The following is a 20,244-nucleotide window of genomic DNA, read 5'->3' as shown; positions in this document are numbered from 1 at the left end:
AGCACCCTTCATTGCGGATGTAGGGAGAGAGAAAAGGATGTCAAGGGGTAATTTTGTTAGGGCTGACGATGAAGCAAATACAGTAAAACGTCCTGACAAAAAAAGAGCTTGTTTTTATTGCCTTGATCCTAGCCATCTTATCACAAATTGTAAAGCCTGGCAGCAAAAAGCTAGCAAGTCTAAAGGGGTAGCATTTATTTCTGTGTCTGGACAGCCACCGCATTCTAGCCCTAATGTGTTTGAATCGTTTTTGCAAACTTGTTTAGTTTCGCTTTCGGATGATTCTGAGGCAAAGCCTATAGTCATGCTGCGAGATACAGGGTCCGCACAGTCACTGATATTGGAGAGTGTACTGCCGTTTTCGAGTGCGTCATATACAGGCGATGATGTACTCATTCGAGGTATTGAGATGGGCTGTACTCCTGTGCTGTTGAATGTAGTCCATTTAAAATCTGACCTCATTTCGGGTCCTGTTAGCATTGGTGTGCAGCAACAGTTACCTGTGGAGGGCGTGAGTATGATCTTGGGTAATGATTTGGCTGGAGCTAAAGTTTTTCCATTCCCGATTGTGTCAGCGAAGCCTAATGTTAGTGAGCAGGTAGCTGCTCTGTCACAATTCTCCACTGTTTTCTCGGCATGTGCTGTAACACGTGCACAAAAGAAATTTGAAGATGTAGTGGATCTGTCAAGTTCCTTTTTAGCTGCACTGCCTGAGGCCGGAGAATATAAATTGCTTGTTAAACCCCAACCATTACCGTGTGATGAGAATTCCAGCGCAAACGAAACCTCCTTAAAAGTGGGAAGGGAAAAGTTAATCGCTGCGTAAAAATCTGATTCAACTCTGCTTAAATGCATCAGTGCGGCTGTTGATAGAACTCGAGCGTCAGATGCTTTGGTGGGTTACTTTTGGGATGAAGATGTGTTGATGCGCTGGTGGAAGCCGTCAACCCCAGGAAGTGATCGTGTATATCAGATTGTTCTTCCTACTGGTTATCGTTTGCAAATTATGAAGCTAGCTCATGAACATATTTGTTCAGGTCACCTTGGTGTTACAAAAACGTATGACCGCATCGCTAGATATTTTTTTGAAGTCTTCCGTGTCTGCGTTCGTTCGGTCTTGTCACATTTGTCAACTTGTGGGCAAACCTAATCAGGTGATTCCGCATGCGCCACTCAAACCTATTCCTGTCATAGGGGCGCCGTTTGAGAGACTTATTTTGGATTGTGTTGGCCCCTTGCCAAAATCTAAGTCTGGTCATCAGTACGTTCTTACTATAATGTGCGCAGCCACCCGCTACCCTGAAGCTGTGCCATTGCGCTCTATAAAAGCGAAAGTGGAGGTTAAGGAGTTTTGCTCTCTGTTCGGGTTACCTAGAGTAATTCAGACCGACCAGGGAACAAATTTCACTTCACGTTTGTTTGAACAGCTGATAGATGGATTACAAGTGGAACACCAGATGTCGAGTGCGTATCACCCTGAATCGCAGGGTGCGCTCGAGCGTTTTCATCAGACGCTAAAATCAATGTTGCGCACTTATTGCATTGAAACGAATAAAGAGTGGGTGGATGGACTACCTTTGCTAATGTTTGCAATAAGGAGTACCAAACAAGAATCCTTAGAATTTAGTCCGGCGGAACTCGTGTTTGGACACACTGTTCGTGGACCCTTGAAATTGTTAAGTGAACAGTTTCTTGCTAAAGATCTTCCTCGTGTACCCATCCTTGAATATGTGGGTACATTTCGTGAACAACTTCATGGTGTTTGGGAAGTTGCTAAACAGCATCTTGCTGAGAGTCAAATTAAGATGAAGTGTAGACACGATAGAACAAGTGTTGTTCGTGACTTTCAGGCAGGCTGTGCTTGCCCTTCTGCCTGTGCCTAATTCTCCCATGCATGCTCGTTTTGCCGGTCCATATAAAATCGAGAAAAAACTGAGCGATACTAACTACGCAGTTTTAACTCCAGATCGACGACGCAAAAGTAGAGTTTGCCATGTTAATATGTTAAAAGCATATGTTGCCAGAGATGTGCCTGAAGTCAACCCTTCTGCTGAAATTGTGACTACTACGAATGTTGTTGAACCATCTCTCATTGGTGCACTAGAGACAGGTGAGGTGACTGGCAAGGATGTTCAAGCATCTTGTGGAAGGTTTTCGAATTCTTCTATCTTAGCCACCTTGCCATCCCACCTTTCGTATTTGTCTAAGAATCAGCGTGATGATGTTATTGAACTGATTCACAAGCATTCTACGCTGTTTGGTGATGTACGCCGATCAAACAACACCCATATCGAGTTAATCCACAGAAACGTCAAGCAATGAAAGATGAAGTCAAGTATTTAGTGAGTAACGGTTTCGCTGTACCCAGTCAGAGTCCATGGAGCTCGCCCTGTCTACTGGTGCCAAAGTCTGATGGCTCGTTTCGATTCTGCACGGATTTTCGCAGAATAAATTATGTTGCTAAGGCTGATTCTTTTCCTCTCCCTAGGATGGAGGACTGTGTTGATCGTGTGGGTTCATCATGCTATGTCACTAAACTCGACCTTTTAAAAGGTTATTGGCAGGTGCCATTAACAGCGCGCGCTTCTGAAATTTCTGCGTTTGTTACACCCGACGCATTCATGCAGTACACGGTCATGGCTTTCGGGATGCGCAATGCACCTGCCACATTCCAACGGCTGATGCATCTTGTGTTGTCAGATGTGCAAAACTGCGAAGTCTATTTAGATGATGTGGTAATATATAGTCTGACATGGGAAGATCATTTAAGCACCCTTGGTTCAGTTATGGAGCGATTGGCTAAAGCATCTTTGACACTTAACCTCAGTAAATGTGAATTTGCTAAGGTGGTAGTGACTTACCTTGGTAAATTGGTCGGACAAGGTCAGGTTAAACCGGTTCAGGATAAGATTGAAGCCATTTTGAAATTCCCTTCACCTATTAATAAACGCGATTTGCGGCGTTTCTTGGGAATGACTGGGTAACTACCGAGGTTTCTGTCGGAATTTTGCCTCGGTAGTTGCACCTCCTACTGATTTGCTGAGCACGGAACGTAAATTTGTGTGGAATGAAACTTGTAAAACCGCTTTTCGCTCCGCTAAGGATCTGTTATGCAATGCTCCAGTTCTCCAGGCTCCGAATTTTGCTGTTTCTTTTAGTCTGCAGGTGGATGCGAGTGCTAATGGTGCTGGCGCGGTGCTGATACAAGCTGATGATGCTGGGATCGAACAACCAGTGAGCTATTTCTCGAAGAAGTTCAACAGGTGTCAAAGGAATTATAGCACCATACAGAAAGAGGCTCTAGCTCTATTGTTGGCTATTCAGCATTTTGAAGTGTACCTAAGCTCCGGTGATCACATAGTGGTGTACACAGACCACAACCCTCTGATATTTTTAGCTCGTATGTCTAACACTAACCAACGCCTCATGAGATGGGCACTCTTTTTGCAAGAGTTTAATTTAGACATCCGTTATAAGAAAGGTACAGAGAATATTGTAGCCGATGCATTGTCCCGGGTTTATACCGACGATAGTTAGATGGCCTGTTGAAAACTGCATGGCTTGCTACCTTTGTCTTTACTATAAATTGGGTTTTGTAGTTAAGGGTGGGGGTGTTACGTCCTCTGGACTTAATTGTTTATTATCTGTCTTTGTTGTGGTGATATTTGTTGTGCAGTTTCCCTCCTTTCTCTCTTTATCTCTTTTCCTCTACGCAGTGTTAATTGGATGCAGCTGCAGGTGATTATGTGGAGGATGGAGCATGCTTAAAAGCTAAGGAGGATGGTACTGAAGAGGGGCGCGTCGGTCATTCGACATGTGGGTCATCGGTTGACGTGGTTGGTTCGGCGTTGTGAGCTCGCTGTGTATGTGCGTTGCAGAGCTCCACGGTATTGGCCGCTGTCGTTGTGCCCGCCGTCTCCTGCCCCAGACATTCATCGCACTGGTTGTCCTGATGGTAGCTGTTGGGTGGTTGCCGTTCGAGTGAGAGTTCGTTGTTCTTATGTTTGCTTTAATGTAATCTTTTGTTTGTTTTGGAAGCCGTAGGGAGGAGGTTGCCATTTGTTTTATGAACCCTTGTTTTCTCCTGTTTTTGGACAGCTAGGGAGTAAAGGGGAGACTGATGTATTTTGTTTTGGGTTTTGGTTTTGTTAGGTAAGTTAATGTTTAAATGTCATGTCTTAGTTCCTCTTTTGTTATTTTGGCTATAACCCCTCCTGAAGATTCACGCTTCATGTTATGTTACTTTGTGAATTAAAAGCTTTCTCTCTTAAGTATATTCTCGCTCCGTTGTGTTTGTGTTAGCTGGGACAGGAGAGGGGCGGGCCTTGTCTCAATTCTTTATTTTAACTTTGTCCGGAATCCCCGACCCTAGACTGGGGGGAGGTCGTGACAGTGTCCTTGTAACAATTAAAAAACCTACACAAGTCTGTTGAGTGTACAGTGTTTATCCTGCAGTAGAGCAGCGATTTGATTCACTCCTATGTCTCCTAGTTCACGTTCACTCAGATTCAGCTCTCTCAGGAGTAATGGGTTTTTACCCACAATTCCAGTCACATACTGACAGCCTTCATCTGCAACAGGACCCAAAAACCTGCAGAAGAGAAGATTAAATAAAATTCATTTCAGAAATAAATAATATCTGACGCTAAAACACTGTGAAAGGGATGGTTTTACATTAACTGTATTGTTTTTTTTAACTGTATTGATGATGCATATCATTCATTTTGCATTATTTCATCATGTCTCACCTCAGTGTCTTGAGTTGACAGTTTGGATCCTGTAGTAAATCACTGAGCTGCTTCACTCCTGATTCTCCAGGATCATTTCCTGTGAGATCCAGCTCTATCAGGTGTGAAAGGTTTGATCTCAGAGTTGAAGAGAGAGCTTTATAACCTTCTTCAGTGATACCGCAGTCTGAAAGTCTATAGAAAAGGTTTTTATATTCAAAGTTATATAATTAATATGACTACAAAACGGTTTATATCATTCTTCTTCTGATAAGAGAAGAAAAAAAAAACATTTCACCATCTGACAGGAGGAGTATGTCTTTGCTTTTTTAGATTACTAAAGTAATATTTTCATTTTGACCAAAAGAGAATGTTATTATTAAAACCAAACAATGGTTCTTTACATTTACCTGAGTTTTTCTAATGTGCATTTTATATTTTCTAATCCTTTCTGGAGTTTCTTCACTCCTAAATCCTGCAGATTATTGTTGCTCATGTCAAGCTCTTTCAGACTGGAGTTTGATCTCAGGACTGTAGCCATAGCTGAACAGCTTTCCTCTGCTAGATCACAATCACGCAGCCTAAAATTATGAACATGAGAGAGAGAATTTACAGACACAGAGTACTTGATAAAAAAAAAAAATTAAACAATTACTAAAGATTAATGTGTCCAGTCCACCTAATTTCCTAAAGATACAGTAAACACATGATAACTGAAAACAACCCTCACATCAGTGTGTTGAGCTGACAGTGTTTATCCTGCAGTAGAGCAGAGATCTGATTCACTCCTGTGTCTCCTAGTTCATGTCCACTCAGATCCAGATCTCTCAGAAGTAACAGGTTTTTACCCACAATTCCAGTCACATACTGACAGCCTTCATCTGCAGCAGAACCCAAAAACCTGCACAAGAGAAGATGAGGCAAGATTCAATTCAGTTCTTTACCAAACTTGGTGAAAACATCATCTGATTATGAAACTACATCAAATCAAATTTAGGATTTACTTTATTGCAACACTGAAATAATATTTCTATAAATTATTCTGCTGAATATAACTTATTTTGCATTATTTCAACATCTCTCACCTCAGTGTCTTGAGTTGACAGTTTGGATCCTGTTGTAAATCACTGAGCTTCTTCACTCCTGATTCTCCAGGATCATTTCCTGTGAGATCCAGCTCTATCAGGTGTGAAGGGTTTGATCTCAGAGCTGAAGCCAGAGCTTTATAACCTTCTTCACTGATACCGCAGTCTGAAAGTCTAGAACAGAAATAAAAATTTAACATTTAACAGATTCATGAGAAATTCTAGAAATTACCTTTAACCAACAACGATCAGGCTTTGTGGACCACAAAGGAATGGCTTTTGCCTTCAGATAAACACCTCTTATGGAGAGGGGGGTTAAAATTAACATACAGGAACCTCCGCTAAGGAACTGCCTTATTGGGTTTTTTTGTTTTTGTTTTGGCACATGAGGCTTCTCATATCACAGAGCAGGAAAATTCAAATGGGGGTTTAAATGCAGCCGACACAAAATCTTGCAATGCCACAGAGCTCCATTCACATAGTTTTTCATTAAATTACATTATATTTGACCCACATCGTTAATGCACATAATGACTTTAACCTAAGCTATAAATTGTGCATTTTTCAGTGAAATATTGTCCTTCTGAGGTTCTATTAAAGTATGTTTCATTAATTAAGCTGTAATATAGCTCACACTTTCTCTTTCCATTTGACTTTTTTTTTTACACTGAACAACTCATCTATGCCATACTTGAAATATACTTTCGCCTGTTTGGTGAATAAATCAACTTTTTTAGATGCTGTGAGTGCGAGTATACTAAAAGTGTGAGTATACATACAATATCCATACGTAATTTCAATGCTATGGCCTTGGTGTAGATATTTAAAAATGGCCATAGCACCGTAGTGTTGTATGCAAATTTATTATGGTGTTGGAGCCATAAAGAGGAATGCAGCCCTGTGGCACGCCGGTGTTCAGGTTGATGATGGAGGAGGAGAGGTTATCTTAACTGAGGTCTGTTAGTCTGAAAATCTAGAATCCAGTTGCAGATGGGTGTGCTGATTCCTTTATGAATATCTTCACTGATAAAATAGATAACATTAGAAACACAATAGTGAATGTAGATTCTACAGCGTCTAACACTTCAGTTTCATCCATCGCACCCAAAGATAAACTGCAGTGCTTTACAACCATAGGACAGGAAGAACTAAATAAACTTATCACTTTATCTAAACCAACAACATGTTTATTAGATCCTGTACCCACTAAAAAACAACTAAAAGAGTTGTTATGTAGCCGAAAAACCGCTTCTCAATATCACTAACTCGTCATTATCTTTAGGTCACGTCCCAAAACCATTCAAGCTGGCGGTTATCAAGCCTCTTATTAAGAAACCAAAACTAGATCCTAGTGTACTGGCAAATTATAGGCCTATTTCAAATCATCCATCTAAAATTATAGAAAAAGTTGTGTCTGCTCAATTGAGCACCTTCCTGCACAAAAATGATCTGTATGAAGAATTTCAGTCAGGTTTCAGGCCCCACCATAGCACAGAAACTGCACTTGTTAAAATTACAAATGAGCTGCTTCTTGCATCAGATCAAGGCTGCATCTCATTTCTAGTCTTACTTGATCTTAGTGCTGCGTTCGACACCATAGATAATGACATACTCCTAGATAGATTACAAAACTATACAGGTATTCAAGGGCAGGCTCTAAGTTGGTTTAGATCCTACCTGTCCGATCGCTACCATTTTGTTTACTTAAATGGGGAGTCATCTCATTTATCATCAGTAAAATATGCAGTGCCACAAGGATCCGTCCTAAGTCCCTTCCTATTTTCAATATACATGTTGCCCCTTGGTAATATTATTAGAAAATACGGATTTAGCTTCCACTGTTATGCTGATGATACTCCGCTATATATCTCAACGAGACCAGATGAAACTTCTCAATTATCTAAGCTAACAGAGTGTGTTAAAAATGTAAAAGATTGGATGACAAATAATTTTCTTCAATTAAATTCGGATGAGACAGAGATATTAATTATTGGACCAAAAAACACTACACAGAATCTTGTAGACTACAATCTGCAACTAGACGTGTTGTCTGTTTCTGATGCAGAAAAGCTAATTCATGCACTTCTAGGTGGTTGTCCTGCTTCAATAAACAAGCTACAGGTAGTCCAAAATGCAGCAGCTAGAGGCCTTACGAGGTCAAGAAAATATGATCATATTATCCCAATTTTACAGTCTCTGCACTGGCTACCTATTAAGTTCTGTATCAATTACAAATTATCATTACTTACCTATAGGGCCCTAAATGGTTTAGCTCCTGTGTACCTAACTAGCCTTCTACCACGCTACAACTCATCACGCTCCCTAAGGTCACAAAACACTGGACTTTTGGTAGTTCCTAGGATAGCAAAGTCAACTAAAGGAGGTAGAGCTTTCTCACATTTGGCTCCCAAACTCTGGAATAGCCTTCCCGATAATGTTCGGGGTTCAGACACCCTCTCTCTGTTTAAATCTAGATTAAAAACGCATCTCTTTCTCCAAGCTTTCGAATAATGTATCTCTTGAATTGTGAGTGTAATTGCATCTGATCAAATGTGCATTCTTATTCATTAGCTTGGGTTAAACTAATTTTACTTCGTTGGATCAGCAGCTATGCTAATGATGTCTCAATTTTGTTTGTATGTTTTTCCATGTTCTATGATTTACATCCCGTGGTAACTAGGATTTACACAAGCTCCAGTCTGGAACCAGAACACCGGAGAAGAGATGATGCTGACCCTCAGAGGACCCCAGATGATGCTAACCCTGAATCAACAAACAGAACTGACAAATATTGCTACAAGTGTGACTGCATCATATAATAATTATTAATTAATAATATTAATAATATTCATCGTCTGAAACATAATTTTCTGTAAAGTTGCTTTGTAACTATTTGTATTGTAAAAAGCGCTATACAAATAAACTTGAATTTAATTGACTTCCAAGCTGGCTGAGCTTGGAGATCAGCTTGGAGGGGATAACCGTATTAAATGCAGAACTGAAATCAATGAACACCATTCTCACATGTGTGTTTTGACTGTCCAGGTGGGTGAGGGCAAAGTGAACTGCCGTTGAGATGGCATCCTCAGTTGACCTATTGTGGTGATAGGCAATTTGTAATGGGTCTAGTGTAGCAGGGAGACAAGATTTAAAAGTGGGATGCAACCAGTTTCTCAAAGCACTTGGCAATGATGGGGGTGAGTGCAACAGGACAGAAGTCATTAGGGACCGAGGCAGTGGAGTGTTTAGGTACTGGTACGATGGTGGAGGTTTTGAAGATAGTGGGGACAGTTGTTTGGGCCAGGGACAGATTGAAAATGTCTGTGAAGACCTCAGCTAGCTGCTCCGGACAGGCTTTAAGCACACGACCAGGTATTCCATCAGGGCCAGCTGCCTCCCGTGCATTCACCTTACGCAGAGTGGAGTAAACATCTGTTGTGGAGAGTGTGAGACGCAGTTCACTGGGTTGATGCTCAGCTTTGAGTGAGATCTCCTTATTATTTTGACCAAAACGAGCATAAAAGTGATTGAGCTCGTCGGGGAGAGGCAGAGCTGGAGGGGGCACAGAGTTAAGTGGTTTTTATCTGTGATAGATTGTATGTCTTGCCACATACGCCAGTAGTCTGAAGAATTAAAGTGATCTTCAATCTTCTGTTTATGTGTGAGTTTGGCCTGGCAGATGCTCTTCCTCAGGTTGGCTCTGGCTGAGCTGTAAGCCTAAGAGGGGAAAATTTTATATTTTGTGTGTGGTAACTCTGCTCACACACCTGTTCATGTGCTCCAGGACAAAGTTGGTGTAAGTGTCATTGTTAATCTGAGAGTTTGTGGTGGCCTGGGCAGCAAACTCACTCCAGTCTCTATGTTGAAATTGATGTTGAAAAGTCAAGTTAGCACCTTCCAGCCAGATTTTAACAGTCCTTATTGCAGGTTTTACACATTTGATAACTGGGGTATACTTGGGGAGCAGGAACAAAGAGAGGTGGTCAGACTGACCCAGGTGGGTGAGGGGTGTGACTTTGTAGGCATCAGTCACATTAGTATAAACGTGGTCCAATGTTTTATGTTTGTAGTGCAGGATACATTTTGATTAAATTTAGGGAGAACAGATCTTAAAGTGCAGTGTTTGAAGTCACCAGCAACAATAAAGGCTCCTTTTGGGTGCAGGGTTTGTAATTTGCTAATAGCAGCACAAAGTTATTTCATAACCACATTAGCATTAGAGTCTGGAGGTACATAAACTGCAGTAGCAACAATGCAAATAAACTCACATGGCAGATAAAATGGCCTGCACTTGATAATCAGAAACTCCAGATCAGTAGAGCAGTGGGTATCAACAATGACAGAGTCTTTACACTATGATTCGTTTACATAAATGCATATTCACCACCCTTGTTTTTACCAGAGGATGCTGCTTCGCTGTCAGCCCTGAAGAAAGAACGCCCATCCATATGTACCACTCTGTTTGGGACATCATTGCAGAGCCATGTTTCAGTGAAAAACATAACAATTACACTCCATAAGCCATTTCTGTGTGAGGGTCCAGATCTTTAGTTCATCCATCTTGTTCATCAGAGACCATACATTAGCAAGGAAGATGCTGGGCAGAGCTGGTTGATGTGGCTTTTAGCAAAAAGGCTAGCAATAGCAAGCTAGCTTTGTAAAATCACTTTACAAAGCCACGCCTCCTCCAAAACACATGAATGTAAACAGGCATAATGAAACACAGTGTGAGATATCATGTCTGCGTAAACAGACATGCTTTGACAGACAAGTAGGACAGCCCATCATAATCTTCATACCGGAGAATCTAATTGGATTAACTTTTTATGGTCCTATGCCTTCCACAGATGATATAAATACATTTAGACCATTAGTAACTGCTATCAGGAGGTGAAGAGACTTTCAACCAGAATAAAAAAAAAAATGTATTTACAAATGCATATTAACATATAGTAATGTAGATAACTAAAAAAAAAAACACACACACATTTAAGTTTTTCCAATTGTGCATTGTGCATTGTGTATTTTCCAAGAGACAACAACAAATTTTTCCTGAGTTTCCTAGTTTATTTCCACTCGATAACGTTAATATTAATGTATGTCAAACACTCACATCAGTGTGTTGAGTATACAGTGTTTGTCCTGCAGTAGAGCAGAGATCTGATTCACTCCTGTGTCTCCTAGTTCATGTTCACTCAGATTCAGCTCTCTCAGGAGTAATGGGTTTTTACCCACAATTCCAGTCACATACTGACAGCCTTCATCTGCAGCAGGACCCAAAAACCTGCACAAGAGAAGATGAAGCAAGATTCAATTCAGTTCTTAACCAAACTAGGTGAAAACAGCATCTGATTCTGAACCTTCGTAAAATTCAAATTCAGAATTTACTTCATTGCAACAATGAAATAATATTTCTAAAAATTATTCACTTGAATGCAACTTATCTGGCATTATTTCATCATATCTCACCTCAGTGTGTTGAGTTGACAGTTTGGATCCTGTAGTAAATCACTGAGCTGCTTCACTCCTGATTCTCCAGGATCATTTCCTGTGAGATCCAGCTCTATCAGGTGTGAAGGGTTTGATCTCAGAGCTGAAGCCAGAGCTTTATAACCTTCTTCACTGATACTGCAGTTTGAAAGTCTAGAACAGAAATGAAAATGTAACATTTAAGAGATTAATGACCTATTCTAGAAATTACCTTAACAATATTTATCCCTAAAGTGAATTGTGCTCCTTGTCAGTTTACTGTGTAATTGAATGTAAAACTGAACCCAAAAGGCCACAGGGATGGCCCTGCTACTGTTTTTAAATGCACTTTTCACTGTTGTTCTCCATCTATTGGCTCATATAACACTTTTGAGGTGCAGCTTTTACAGTTATTCTTAGTACAACCCATCACTATAGCTCTGTTACAGTTTTTTAAAACCTGTCCTGGAGGCACCCCTGCCCTGCAGACTTTGGCACAATCCCAATTCTATACCTTAGCCCTTCCCCTTTCCCGTCTCGATTCCATAAATTGGCACATGAAATATGAGGGTTTTTTTTTTTAAGAAAAAATAACTTAAATGATGATCTTAATTAAATCTAAATAGTTTTTGGACATTGCTCTATGTGTTAGGGATAGAATACTGCTATCTGGAGGTTAGTCTAAAAACTTTTTTTCTTATGGTTAAGGAATTAAAGTGCAATGACCACATGTTTCCAATAGAGGTCCATAGAGACTCATTCATTTTCACTTCATTTTTTTTATGCTTCAACTTCTCACAACTTTTTGATACATATTTTGTGAATATATATTTAAACATTTTTAATACATAATTTTTTTTGTCAAAGTTAGAGTTTGTTGTTGTTTGTTGCATTTCATCTTTCTTTTATCTGCCCTTTCTCTGTGTGCGTGTGTGTGTGCGGGGGGGGGGGGGGCATGCTTGTTCCATGTTGCATGTCACATTTTTCAGATTTATGCCAGTTTAGTTGATTTAGGGTAGTCGTGGCCTAGTGGTTAGAGAGTTTGACTCCTAACCCTAGGGTTGTGGGTTCGAATCTCGGGCCGGCAATACCACGACTTAGGTGCCCTTGAGCAAGGCACTGAATCCCCAACTGCTCCCCGGGCGCTGCAGCATAAATGGTTGCCCACTGCTCCTGGGTGAGTGTTCACAGTGTGTGTGTGTGTGTGTGTGTGTGTGTGTGTGTGTGCGCGTGTGTTCACTGCTCTGGGTGTTTGGATGGGTTAAATTCAGAGCATGGGTCACCATACTTGGCTGAATGAATGTGTATGTGTGTGTGTGTGTGTGTGTGTGTGTGTGTGAGAGAGTGTTTTTGGTGTATCAGATAGATACGACTGGCGCCGATACAGGATGGCTGCCTCCGTGACGAGCTCCGCATATGTTTTTGTGTTTTTGTTAGTTTTTGTTAGTTTGTCCTGTCTTTAGTTATATTCCTGCCATCAGTTTCACCAGGGAAGAACTGCTGAACATTCGGCAGAACGCACCACAAGATGTTTTTCCGGATTTCAATTATTCAGATGTTTTAGTGAACGTTGTTATCGGAGGAGCGGCGGCGCTGATCAAGCACTTCAGGACGCGCAGACGGGGGAAGCGAGCGGGAGCGCTCGTCAGACTCAGGAAGCGCGGATTTCGAACGCCGTTGCCTAGCATCCATCTGGCAAATCTCCGCTCTCTACCCAACAAAACGGACGAACTCCTTCTGCTTTCTCGGACAAATTTTTCAAGATTTCACACACTCTGCTGCTCTGTGTTTCACAGAAACCTGGCTGAATGACACCATACCGGACAGCGCGCTCCATCTGCCGGACTTTCAGCTGTTTAGAGCGGATCGTGACGCAGAATCAACAGGGAAATCGCGCGGCGGCGGGACATGCTTTTACATCAATGAACGGTGGTGTACAGATGTAACTGTGTTAAAGAAGACGTGCTGCTCAAATCTCGAAACACTCTTCATTAACTGCAAGCCGTTCTATTCACCACGGGAGTTTCACTCGTTCATTCTGGTCAGTGTTTACATCCCTCCGCAAGCGCATGTGAGCTCAGCTTTACAGAAACTCGCTGATCAGATTACAGAGACAGAACAACAACACCCGGACTCTGTTTTAATCATTCTCAGGGACTTTAATAAAGCCAATCTGTCCCGTGAACTGCCAAAATACAGACAGCATGTTACTTGTCCCACAAGAGACAGTAATATATTGGATCACTGTTACACCACAATAAAGGATGCATTTCACTCTGTTCCACGAGCAGCTTTGGGACATTCTGATCACCTTCTGGTTCATCTTATACCGTCCTACAGGCAGAAACTAAAATCAGCTAAACCTGCTGTATCAAAGACTGTAAAAAGATGGACTAATGAAGCAGAGCAGGATTTACAATCTTGTTTTGACATCACTGATTGGAGTGTTTTTGAAGCTGCTACCACCGATCTGGACGAACTCACAGAGACCGTAACATCATATATCAGTTTCTGTGAGGATGTGTATTCCTACAAAGACTCAACTAATTTACAATAATGACAAACCGTGGTTCACTGCAAAACTCAGACAGCTCCGTCAGGCCAAAGAAGATGCTTACGTGAAGGGGGACAATGTCTTGTATAAACAGGCTAAATACACATTGGAAAAGGAGATCAAAGTGGCAAAGAGGAACTATTCTGAAAAAAATAAGGACTCAGTTCACTTCCAACGACTCCGCATCAGTGTGGAAAAGTCTAAAGAAGATCACCAATTACAAGACACCACCCCCCAGCACTGTAGAGAATCAACGACTGGCAGACGATCTGAACGAGTTTTACTGCAGGTTTGAAAGAACACCCATCACCTGCCCTGAACGCCTCCCCACACAACCATTCACACCCTTCACAACTCCTGCATCCAGCTCTGAAGGCCTCTCCAAACAACCGTTCACACCACTAACAGCTCCTGCAACCCATCCAGAACACCTCTCCAATCAAGCACTCTCACCATTCACACCTCCTGCATCCCCCCTCTCAGGTGGGGCACCTGCAATTCAGATCAGCGAGGATGCGGTGCGCCAGGTCTTCCGGAAGCAGAAAAGGAAAAAAGCACCAGGCCCAGATTGTGTTACACCAGCCTGTCTGAAATCCTGTGCTGACCAGCTGGCCCCCATCTTCACACAGATCTTCAACAGATCCCTGGAGCTGTGCGAAGTCCCTTCATGCTTCAAACGTTCCACCATCATCCCCATCCCTAAGAAACCCAAAATTACAGGACTAAATGACTACAGGCCTGTGGCTCTAACGTCTGTAGTCATGAAGTCATTTGAAAAACTGGTGCTGCCCCACCTGAAGGATATCACTGGGCCCTTGCTGGATCCTCTTCAGTTTGCCTACAGAGCAAACAGGTCTGTGGACGATGCAGTAAACATTGGACTGCATTATGTTCTGCAACACCTAGACAGACCGGGGACTTATGTGAGGATCCTGTTTGTGGACTTCAGCTCTGCCTTTAACACGATCATCCCAAACCTCCTCCTGCCCAAACTAACTCAGCTCTCCGTGCCCACCTCCATCTGTCAGTGGATCAACAGCTTCCTGACAGACAGGCAGCAGCTAGTGAGGTTGGGAAAATACACATCCAGCACCCGTACAATCAGCACCGGAGCTCCCCAGGGCTGTGTTCTCTCCCCACTGCTCTTCTCTCTGTACACCAACGATTGCACATCTAAGGACCCCTCTGTCAAGCTCCTGAAGTTTGCAGACGACACCACACTCATCGGCCTCATTCAGGACGAGTCAGACAGGACAGGAGGTAAAAGAGCTGGCTGTCTGGTGCACTCTCAACAACCTGGAGCTTAACACGCTCAAAACAGTGGAGATGATCGTGGACTTCAGGAGAAACCCCCCTGCACTCCCCCCACTCACCATCATGAACAGCCCTGTGACTGCAGTGGAGTCATTCAGGTTCCTGGGAACCACCATCTCTCAGGACCTGAAGTGGGACATTCACATTGACTCCATTGTGAAAAAGGCCCAGCAAAGGTTGTACTTCCTCCGCCAGCTGAGGAAGTTTAACCTGCCACAGGAGCTGCTGAAACAGTTCTACTCCACCATCATTGAATCCATCCTCTGCACTTCAGTAACTGTCTGGTTCAGCTCAGCTTCTAAATCTGACCTCAGAAGACTACAGAGGGTAGTCCGGACTGCTGAGCGAATCATTGGTACAACCCTCCCTTCAATTAAAGAACTGTACTTATCCAGAGTGAGAAAAAGGGCTGTCAAAATCACTCTGGACCCCTCACATCCAGCACACTCCCTCTTTGAACTGTTGCCATCTGGTCGATGCTACAGAGCACTGAGCACTAGAACAACCAGACACAGGACCAGTTTCTTCCCTCAGGCAATCCATCTTATGAACAGCTGATAATAACGGCGAACACACTACACTTTATATTTATATACACATACACTTTATTTATCTAACACACATACTTAGTATACACTTAAATTGTGCACATAATATATATGTACATACATAACTGCATTTGTAATATACCTGCCTACAATTGTCATTTGTATATTGTCATTCAATATCTACTTATTTGTATTTTTTATTCTTTTATTATGTGTTTTATGTTCTGTCGCTGTCATTCTGTTGTACTGCGGAGCTTCTGTCATGAAAACAAATTCCTCGTATGTGTAAACATACCTGGCAATAAAGCTCATTCTGATTCTGATTCTGATTCAGATAGAAAGTTTGTTCTACTTTTTTTTTATGCTCTAGGACCAGACCTTTGTTTATGTGTAGAAATTTTTTTATGGATTTACTTTTTTTTTTTTGACAAAAACTTTAAAAAGTCTTTTTTTTATTTTACCATTCATTTTCAATGTGGGGTCATTTTGACCCCAAACAACTTAAACGGTAAAGAAAATTACACAACTTTAGAACAACCACAAAAGTCACAGTTTCATGCCCCTGAGATGAATGTAACACTTTTAAAAAATGAAGGAAAAGTCCAGTGGGGTCAGAATGACCCCAAACAGTGATTAAGGGTTAAGAAATCTATTTTTCCAAATTGCTAGAAAACTGGGATAGTTACCCCAGTCTTCAAAGCAGGTTATCCACTAAATTTAGCATATTATAGTTCAATCTCATTTTTTCAGCTGTATCTAAAATAATAGAAAGAGTAGTAACTGAGCAAATTTTTTTAGACACACAAAATAATTTATTGTGCCCTATGCAATTTGGGTGTCGTAAACAGCACTCAACAGAAGCTGCTGTATTTTATTTCATTGAGCAAGTGCGATTAAAATTAGGTAAGGGTGGGGTTGTGGGTACGATGTTTCTTCATTTGCAAAAAGCATTTGACACTGACTGAATTCTAACCAAACACTGGGGATTTTCACAAAACTTACCTCAGTATCTCTAATTTGCAGTTTCTATTCTTCAGTCCAGTGCAGAGTAGCTTCACTCCTGAATCCTGCAGATTATTATTGTTCATGTTTAGCTCTTTCAGATTGGAATCTGAAGCAAAAACTGTAGCCAGAGCTGGACAGCTTTTGTCAGTTAAGCCACAATCATTTAGCCTAAAAGAGAAATAAATCAAATCACAGAGTTAGATACATGTAATATATCCGTTAGATACAAAAATTACACAAATTATTTTTACATGAACAGTAAATACACTGCATATATGTTAGAATTGTATTGATTAAAATTTCCTAGATAAAGCAAACTACCATGCTTGAATAAAACTTAAAATATGTAAATTAATAATAGGCTTATATCATTAATGGCAGTGAGTTACACATTTAAAAGTGCTGTTCTGTTATCTTGATGAGTGTCTTGAGGTGGAGAATCTGGAGGTTAATCATTTATCCATTGAGGTTATGCAAGAGTATATCTCCTATATAGCAAAAGTTTAAGAAGATTAACTGCATATTGGAGTAGAAATAACTATGGAACAATGTGTTTTATAACAACATGAAGTGCTTCTTACTGCAGCTAACTAAACAGTTTGTTTTGCTGAAAAGAGATATTTCTACATAAAACCCCTGTAAATCTAATAAAATGGCATTGCACTTTAATTCCAAAGGACTGACATCATTAAAGAAAAAAAAAGTAAAAAAAAAAAGAATTTTGATTTAACCATAAAATAGATATATACTTAAAATTGGTATATGATTAATAATCACTATAGATCAGGGGTATCCAAACCTGGATCAATGTAGATACATGCAATTTTAAGATGAGAACAAAACATGACAAAGTACAATAAATAACTTACAGAGCTCTTTTAGAGGTTTTGATGACTGCCGATAATCTAATGAGACACTCGTCTGATTTCTTGAATTTCTGAAGCTCAAACTCCTCTAGCTCCTCCTCTGATGTCAACAACACAAAGACCAAAGCAGACCACTGGGCAGGTGAAAGATCAGCAGATGAGAGACTTCCTTTGCTAAGGTGGGTCTGAATGTCTTCCACCAGAGTTTGGTCGTTCAGTTCATTCAGACAGTATAACAGATTGATGGATCTCTCTGGAGACAGATTAGCTTCAAATTTCTGCTTGATGTACTGAACTATTTCTTTTTTGCTCTGGTCATTGTCATCTTCCTGTGTCAACAGACCCTGTAAAAGTCTCTGATTGGACTGGAGTGACAAACCAAGGAGGAATCGAAGAAAAAGATCCAGGTGTCCATTATCACTCTCTAGTGCCTTGTCCACTGCGGTTTTGAGCAAATCAATCATGTTTTTTTTGGACTGGAGTGACAGTCCGAGATGGAAATGAAGGAAATAGTCCAGATAAACACTGCCACTCTCAAGCACCTTGACCACTGCAGTCTTGAGCAAATCAATCACAGTTTCACTTTTGTTTTCCTGTTCTGTAGAGTCTTGATCAAACACATATTTCTTGTTGATGTCTAGAAACAGATGTGCATAAAGGGCTGCAATAAACTCTTGAATGCTCAAGTGAACGAAGCAGTACATGGTACCAAGAAGGATCCCCGTTTCCTCCTTAAAGATCTGGGTACACATGCCTGAGTACACTGATGCCTTATAGACATCAATACCACAGGCTTCCAGATCGGTGTCATAGAAGATCACATTGTTTCTTTCCAGCTGATCAAATGCCAGTTTCCCCAGTGAAAAGATGGCATCTTTATCCCAGGAAACATCGGGGGTATATTCTCCTTCATACTTTCGTCTGCTCTGCTGGATCTGAAATCTGAGGAAGTGTGTGTACATTTGTGTCAGAGTCTTAGGAGTGTCTTCAGTATTTGACTCCTGCAGTGTTTTGGAGGCATCATCAGCCTGACTGTTTTTCACAACATTATTTCTTTTCTCCTCTAAAATGTTCTGGAGAACAGTGGCTGAAATCCAGCAGAAGACTGGGATGTGGCACATGATAAAGAGACTCTTTGATTGTTTAACATGATCAATGATTTCTTTGGCCTGATTCTCATCTGTGAATCTTTTTCTGAAGTACTCCTCCTTTTGTGCATCATTGAATCCTCGTATCTCTGTCAGCCGGTCGATGCAGTCAGGAGGAATCTTACTGGCAGCTGCTGGTCTGCTGGTGATCCAGATGAGAGCAGAAGGAAGCAGATTTCCCTTGATGAGGTTTGTTAGGAGAACATCTAGAGAGACTGGTGATGATACATCAGACAATGTCTCATTATCCTTAAAGTTTACAGGAAGTCGACATTCATCCAATCCATCAAGGATGAACATGACTTTGAATTGATTTCTTCTTGTAAGGTTCAGTCCTTTCGTATCTGGGAAAAACTGAGTTATAAGGTCCATTAAACTTAGTTTTTCTTGCTCCTTTATGTTCATCTCTCTAAATGGAAGAGGAAATATGAAGCTGATATCTTGATTTTCTTTTCCTTCTGCCCAATCTAGAACAAACTTCTGCACAGAGACTGATTTTCCAATGCCAGCAACTCCTTTTGTCAGCACAGTTCTGATCGGCTTGTCTTCTTCAGTTGCTTTAAATAAATTTTTGCACTTAACCTGTATCTCCTGTGATTCATGACGTCTGGAAGTAACTTCAATCTGTCTCACCTCATGTTCAGTATTGATCTGTTCACTACAACCCTGAGTGATATAGAGATCTGTGTAGATGTTCTTCAGAAGTGTAGAGTCACCTTGCTTTTCAATTCCTTCAAACACACATTGATACTTCTTCTTTAGGCTACACTTTAGCTGATGAATGAAGATCAGCTCATCTAAACACAGGAATTAAAATACAGAGTTTAGTCTCTGGGATTGTTACAGTATGTACAGAAGAGAATGTGGAAGTCTAAAGAAAGTCTTTGATTGGAAGATACGGCAGGTTATGAACACATAATATGAGAGCCATATGAACAGCAAATGATCTTCCTATGAGTCATAACAGTGATTGTTGAAGAGAAAACAGACTGACACAGTGCTAGAAGCTGCGAATGGAGTCTTTTACCTTCTAGAGTATCGGCAGCTTCATCTTGGTTCATCTCTCTCAGAAAGTAGAGTGTGAGATCAAGAGCAGCTTCTTTCATACTGCATCTGTTCTCATTAAAGTCCTTCACAAAGTATTGAATCTCCTCTTTTTGTAAAATTTTCTTAAACATGTCCAGCTCATTTTTTAGAAAATGTATTATTTTCTTTTCAAGATGCTACAAAAAAAAAAACAGAAAAAAAGAACAAAATTAAACCAAATCCACATTCATTTAGTCCAAATTATATATTCAGTAATTAAAAATATTTCTAAACAAAATAAGAAACATTGTCAAGTTACTAATTTGTTTGTTATAAACATTTATGAAATCTTTTTCCTACCTGGAAGATTCCTAGGAGTTTGTCTGTGAAATCCTTGTAGCTCCTGTTAATCTGGAAGTCTGAATCTAATGTATCATATTGCAGCCTGTTTAAATGGTGAATACAATTAAATGTGGTTAAAGCAAAATATTAGAGAAACTCT

General features: G+C 40.8%; 1 protein-coding gene across 1 annotated transcript in view; it reads right to left on the bottom strand.

Moving 5' to 3' along the window:
- LOC127987694 (uncharacterized) overlaps positions 1 to 20,244 on the bottom strand; it is a 2,462,016-nt gene that overhangs the window by 2,416,738 nt on the left and 25,034 nt on the right. Inside the window, exons 5-15 of the mRNA XM_052590053.1 lie at positions 20,103 to 20,187; positions 19,744 to 19,939; positions 17,572 to 19,513; positions 16,700 to 16,870; positions 11,282 to 11,455; positions 10,926 to 11,096; positions 5,813 to 5,986; positions 5,458 to 5,628; positions 5,138 to 5,308; positions 4,749 to 4,922; positions 4,421 to 4,591 (exon numbers count right to left, since the gene is read on the bottom strand). Coding sequence (XP_052446013.1) covers positions 4,421 to 4,591; positions 4,749 to 4,922; positions 5,138 to 5,308; positions 5,458 to 5,628; positions 5,813 to 5,986; positions 10,926 to 11,096; positions 11,282 to 11,455; positions 16,700 to 16,870; positions 17,572 to 19,513; positions 19,744 to 19,939; positions 20,103 to 20,187 — 3,600 coding nt within the window. The remainder of the gene's footprint in view (positions 1 to 4,420; positions 4,592 to 4,748; positions 4,923 to 5,137; positions 5,309 to 5,457; positions 5,629 to 5,812; positions 5,987 to 10,925; positions 11,097 to 11,281; positions 11,456 to 16,699; positions 16,871 to 17,571; positions 19,514 to 19,743; positions 19,940 to 20,102; positions 20,188 to 20,244) is intronic.

This window comes from Carassius gibelio, chromosome B22 (assembly GCF_023724105.1).
Source record: "Carassius gibelio isolate Cgi1373 ecotype wild population from Czech Republic chromosome B22, carGib1.2-hapl.c, whole genome shotgun sequence".
NCBI classification, from domain to species: domain Eukaryota; kingdom Metazoa; phylum Chordata; class Actinopteri; order Cypriniformes; family Cyprinidae; genus Carassius; species Carassius gibelio.
This window is presented reverse-complemented; position numbering and strand designations above follow the sequence as displayed.